The sequence below is a fragment of the Sus scrofa genome, unplaced genomic scaffold (genome assembly GCF_000003025.6).
Source record: "Sus scrofa isolate TJ Tabasco breed Duroc unplaced genomic scaffold, Sscrofa11.1 Contig454, whole genome shotgun sequence".
NCBI lineage: Eukaryota > Metazoa > Chordata > Mammalia > Artiodactyla > Suidae > Sus > Sus scrofa.
In genome coordinates this window covers 21,932-27,308 of record NW_018085212.1, presented here as the reverse complement: position 1 = coordinate 27,308, position 5,377 = coordinate 21,932, and the positions used below count along the sequence as shown (strand labels likewise).

Below are 5,377 nucleotides of genomic sequence, written 5' to 3'. Positions count from 1 at the left end.
ACAAAATTTTTCCAATACATTTTCAAGTAATTCTTTCAAGTACTTATCAGATGTATCAATTCATTCTTTCAGAGCCTAGTACTAATTCTGCCTCACATATTCCTTACTGCTTCTTAAGCTATGCAGGTGTTCTAAGGGCTTAATTCACCTAACAACACCTAGCCTATGATGACCATTATTTTACAATCCATATATCTGCAGCTTTACAGCTTATTTCCACCTCCTTTACACTTCTCACTACTTTGGGGAACGAAGAGAAATATGAGATGTTTACTTCTTCTGCATTATTTCAGAGGTCTTCTTGTTAACAATTCATAAACCTTATTTTTTTTACTAATGATAATGGGATTTTTAAAGAATACAAACCAGAAGTTTCCATTGTGGCTCAGCAGAAAAGAATCTGACTAGCATCCATAAGAACATAGGTTTGATCCCTGGCCGCTTTCAGTGGGTTAAGGATCCGCATTGCTGTGGCTGTGGTGTAGGCCAGCAGCTGCAGCTCCAATTCAGCACCTAGGCTGGGAACCTCCATATGCCATAAGAGCAGCCCTAAAAAAAGACAAAAAAAAAAATACAAACCAAACTTCCTCTCAATATTCACTAGTATTCAAAATAGCATAATAGTGTTGGAGAAAATATCTAAAGTGTTTCACTATGTCTTTTGTTAAACCAAGATAGAAGTCAAATGTTATGACAAATTCTGCCTAAAAAGCAAGAAATTAAAAAACATACTCTAGGGTTTTTAAATTAAGAATATCATCTTTCCATAGTAAATTAACCTGAATTTTATCAATTTTTACAACAAATTTCATGCCTCATTTTTGATTAGGTTTATGCACTGAAAAATTAATACTGATGTTTTATCTTGATTTTACATGGCTATTTTCTCCACTAGAGAGTGATTAGTATTTAGGAAGATTGAATTTAATTCATATCTGCCACCACAAACTCCATGACCTTGTGACAGTATATTCTCAATAAGTACTGAGAGAGTGAGGAAATGAGAGTGGTTGATGAATAGATGGATAGATGAACCAATGGTTGAAGAGATGCTCCATTATACCATTAATGTCACAGATACACAGGCTCACCTCACCCCATTAATCTTCTTACTGCCCCTCTTACATCTTTGTTTCTCAGGGTATAGATTAGAGGGTTGAGGCTAGGCGTGACAACAGTGTAAAAAAGGGCAATGAACTTTCCTTGATCTTGAGAATTTCCTGATGGGGGCTGGAGATATATGCACATGACTGGAATGAAAAACAGGGATACAACCATAAGATGGGCTCCACATGTCCCAAAGACTTTCTGAAGTCCAGTTGTTGACTGCATCCTCAGCACAGCACGGGCAATGGCACCATAGGAGCTGAGAATGAGGATGAGAGGTATGAGAACAAAAATGGAACTTGTGATCATGAGGGTCAGCTTATTAGCATGAGTATCAATGCATGACAGTCTAAGCAGTGCTGGAACTTCACACAAGAAATGGTCCACTTGGCGATGTCCACACAGGGGTACCCAAAAGGTAAGGAAGGAATGAAGTGCTGAGTTGGTAAAGCCACTTACCCAAGAAGCCACAGCCAACAGATGGCAGAAACGAGGGGGCATGAGGACAGTGTAATGCAAGGGTCTACATACAGCTGCATAACGGTCATAGGACATCACCACCAGCAGCACACATTCTGTGGATCCCAATGCAAGGACGAAATAAAGTTGAGTCATGCAACCATTGTAAGAAATTTTTTTTTCTGGGCCCCAGAGGTTGATCAGCAACTGAGGGATGGAGCTGGTGGTATAGCAGAGATCCAGAAAAGAGAGGTTTGAGAGGAAGAAATACATGGGTGTGTGCAGATGGGCATCTACGTATGACAAGATGATGATGAACAGGTTGCCTATCAATGTCATCAAGTAGAACATCAAGATAACCACAAAGAGTATTACTTCCAGATGAGGCCAATTAGAAAAACCCAGTAGAACAAAGTAGCCTTCCAAAGTTGCATTGATTTTTTCCATCATCATTCACTTCTTATTACCTGAGAAGAGAATCCCATACACCCCACAAAAAGTAAGGAAATACTCTATGAACCATAGGAAAACATGAAAAAGAAACAGAATCCAGTTTCAAAGATCTACCACTGTTCAATTCTAAGATAATTTGGCCACTAAGAGAAACTATGATAGTAATGAATTGAAAAAAATAAGAATCTGCAAACTAATACCAATAAATTTAAAAAGAATATATGAGTGGTAGGGAAGAGAAAGCTATTTCTATCATCAGGATCCTAAATGATAAACAGAGAAGCAAGGGCAGAGTTAGAAAAACATAAATGAATGCTAAAAATTACTGAAGGAAGACATGATAAGTAATTTACATTGTCTAAAATATCCTCTACCAAATTATTTGTTAATTACAAAATGAAAAGTGGTAGATTTTACAACAGAAAACCTGATGGACATCACCATAGCCAAGTAATCAATGTTAATGTCACCAATGTTGAAACAAACCAAAATCACAGGATTACTGATACAGTGTGTTGAACACGACATAAAATCACTTCAGTCATATTACTGCCAAAAATGCACAGCCTGACTTTAATAATGAAGAAACATGCAACAAACTTACACTGAGATGAGATGGATAAAATAGCCAGCCTACACTCTTCAAAAACATCAAAGTCAATGAAGAATTCAAAATGAAGATAGATGATAGATAGATAATAGACACATAGATAGATGATAGATAGATAGATAGATAGATAGATAGATAGATAGATAGATAGACAGACAGACAGACAGACACGGACAGACACAGACAGACAGATAAGCAAATTGATGAGAGAGAGAGGATGGGTAATAGAATAAATCTTTTTCAGGCAGAATATAAACTATTGCTTAATCTGATTAAAAGGTTAATAGTTCTTTGTACAACTTTTTCAACTTTTCTGTAAATTTGATATTTAACCAGAATGAAAAGTTACAAAAAGTAAATATAAATGGTTTTTTACTTTTATATATCCTCCAGATATTTGCCCTATACAGAAAAATAACTTAACTATTGAGTTCTTCTCAGTCATCCAAGGGTGACATCTGGCTAAATAGTAACTTAAAAATTTCCTAGCAGACCTAAAGAGGAAAATTTCCACAAAACAAATAATCTTTTTTTAACAAATAGCTTTAGTTTTCTTTTCACAATTTTTACACAATTTCCATTTATGTGATTATAGAAAGAGAATAACTGTTAATCCCAATAATCTTACATATAAATTACAATGAACAATATCAAATCTACTTATTATTTCAAGGTGTTTATATAGGATGAAAAATATTGAGCTTCAATTAAATTTTCTTATAGATAAACTTGTTCTTTCTATTTGTTTGCTTGCATTCACAGTTTATTTCTAATCTGAAAACTAAATGGAGATACCAAAAAAAAAAAGAGAGACACAGGAACACATGCACATCAACTTATTATTCATATACGAAGAAAGCCGATGGTCTTAGCTCACATGAATAGATCTGTGAAAATAGACAAGGAGATAGTGATTAAATGCCTAAAAAGACATGTGAATATAACTGATTTGAAAAGAGAAATTTTTAGCAAAAAGAAGATATAGCTTAATTGAGAGAGCAAAGAAGCAAGGCAGGATGAGAAGTTGGGGAGAAACTGATTAACCTGACTACTAGTGTTTATATATATATATATATATATTTTTTTTTTTTTAGTGTTTAAAAAGTTGAAAGTGTATATACGTATATCACAGGGCTGAGAAACTGGAACATAGGACCTCAAGAAGGTTTCTACATTATTTCTTTTTATTTAGGACAATAACTGAAACCATATTTAAATTCCAATCATAATTATTAATGTCTACATATAGTTTTATTCTCCAACTTAGAGAATTCTGAATTTTTATGGAAACCATTAAATGACTTTATTATCTAATATATTTTGCCCTTTTAAGCATTCAACAGACCTTTTATTAGTGAGATATTACTTCATTGCATTTTTATTTTTTAAAAAATTCCACAGCCAACAGAAGACTCAGGGCCTAATTCTTCAGATTGTGGTAAAGATCCTGAGGATCCTAATATATTATATCCACTTCCCATCAGTTAGAAAGTCATATAATGTACCTAGGAAGCTATTAAAAACTGTCTTTTTTTAAGGAAAGTCAGTAACGACCAAGTCTACGTTACGCAGCTGCCCTACGTGCACAGTCTGAGCATGCACCTCTCTTCTGAAGACTCATTTGCAAGACCTTCTGCTCAGGGCTAAGCACAAAGTTTGGTGAGCCTCCTGGTAAAAAATGCAGAACCTGTAAAATGCAAACAGCTCAGTTTACTATGGCTTATAATTGGAGCAAATTCTATGTTTTGCATAGAGAATCTTACATTTCTCTTTTGTTAAAAAAAATAAAGTGCATTTCATAAATAGTTATAACTCGTAAGTGATTTTTTTTTCTCTTGTGGGTTTTCAGTCTTCCATAGGAAGGATTAATACTACCTTTTGTTATGTAGCTATTCTAATAAGGCATAACAACTACCATTTAAATATACCTCCTTGGAGTTCCCATCTTGGCTTAGCAGGTAACGAACCCAAGTAGTATCTGTGAGGACACAGGTTCAATCCCTGGCCTCGCTCAGTGGGTAAGGATCCAGCATTGCCGTGAGCTGTGATATAGGCTGTAGATGCGGCTGGGATCCTGCGTTGCTGTGGCTGTGGCGTAGGCCAGCAGCTGCAGCTCTGATTTGACTCTTAGCCTGGGAACTTCCATATGCCTTGAGTGCAGCCCTAAAAAAACCAAAAAAGAAAAAAGAAAGAAAGAAAAAGAAATGTTTAATAAATAAATGTTTCTCTCTGTAAATGCTTTGCCTCATTCAGTGTTGCCACATCGCTTCTGCTTCCCTCCTTTCATAGACAATTTTCTCCCTCACACTTTCTAACAAGCTATAACCAAAAAAAGAAAGAAATCATAGCAGAGCCATTGTGTTTACCTCTCTGAGGGTCTTTTAGTTGTTCACATTTATAAGTGCAACTCTTGAAAAAGTTAGCAGTTGGTAATTAGTTGAGTTTCAACAGGAAAGTTAGGAACAATTTAGCTACAAGACCGTAAGACTGCTTTGGGCCTTAAAACTGTTAATCATTAACTAATTGTTACTAATCTAGACTACTTTCTACAGCTCAGAAACCATGCAAGATGATCAGACAGTAGATTTCTTATAAGAATTTTTTGTAATTAAACAGAATATTAATATAAAATTATAAATAAATTATAATGGAAAAATAAATATCATATAAAAATAGAATTATTACACTATGGAAGGAGAATAACTATAAAAATGTAATTAGAATTCTAAATGATATCTTGGACCAAGA

The 5,377-nt window shown here is 34.7% G+C and overlaps 1 protein-coding gene across 1 annotated transcript; it reads right to left on the bottom strand.

Annotated features, from left to right (window-relative positions):
• Positions 1 to 972: 972 nt before the first annotated feature.
• On the bottom strand, positions 973 to 2,023 carry LOC100521562 (olfactory receptor 2J3-like). The gene has a single exon (XM_003128282.3). The coding sequence runs from the start codon at positions 2,017 to 2,019 to the stop codon at positions 1,093 to 1,095; it is 927 nt and encodes a 308-aa protein (XP_003128330.2). The 5' UTR covers positions 2,020 to 2,023; the 3' UTR covers positions 973 to 1,092.
• Between the last annotated feature and the right edge of the window lie 3,354 nt (positions 2,024 to 5,377).

Bases quoted from the DNA above. Each gene is read 5' to 3' on its own strand.
- LOC100521562 (XM_003128282.3), bottom strand. From the start codon at position 2,019: ATGATGATGGAAAAAATCAATGCAACTTTGGAAGGCTACTTTGTTCTA.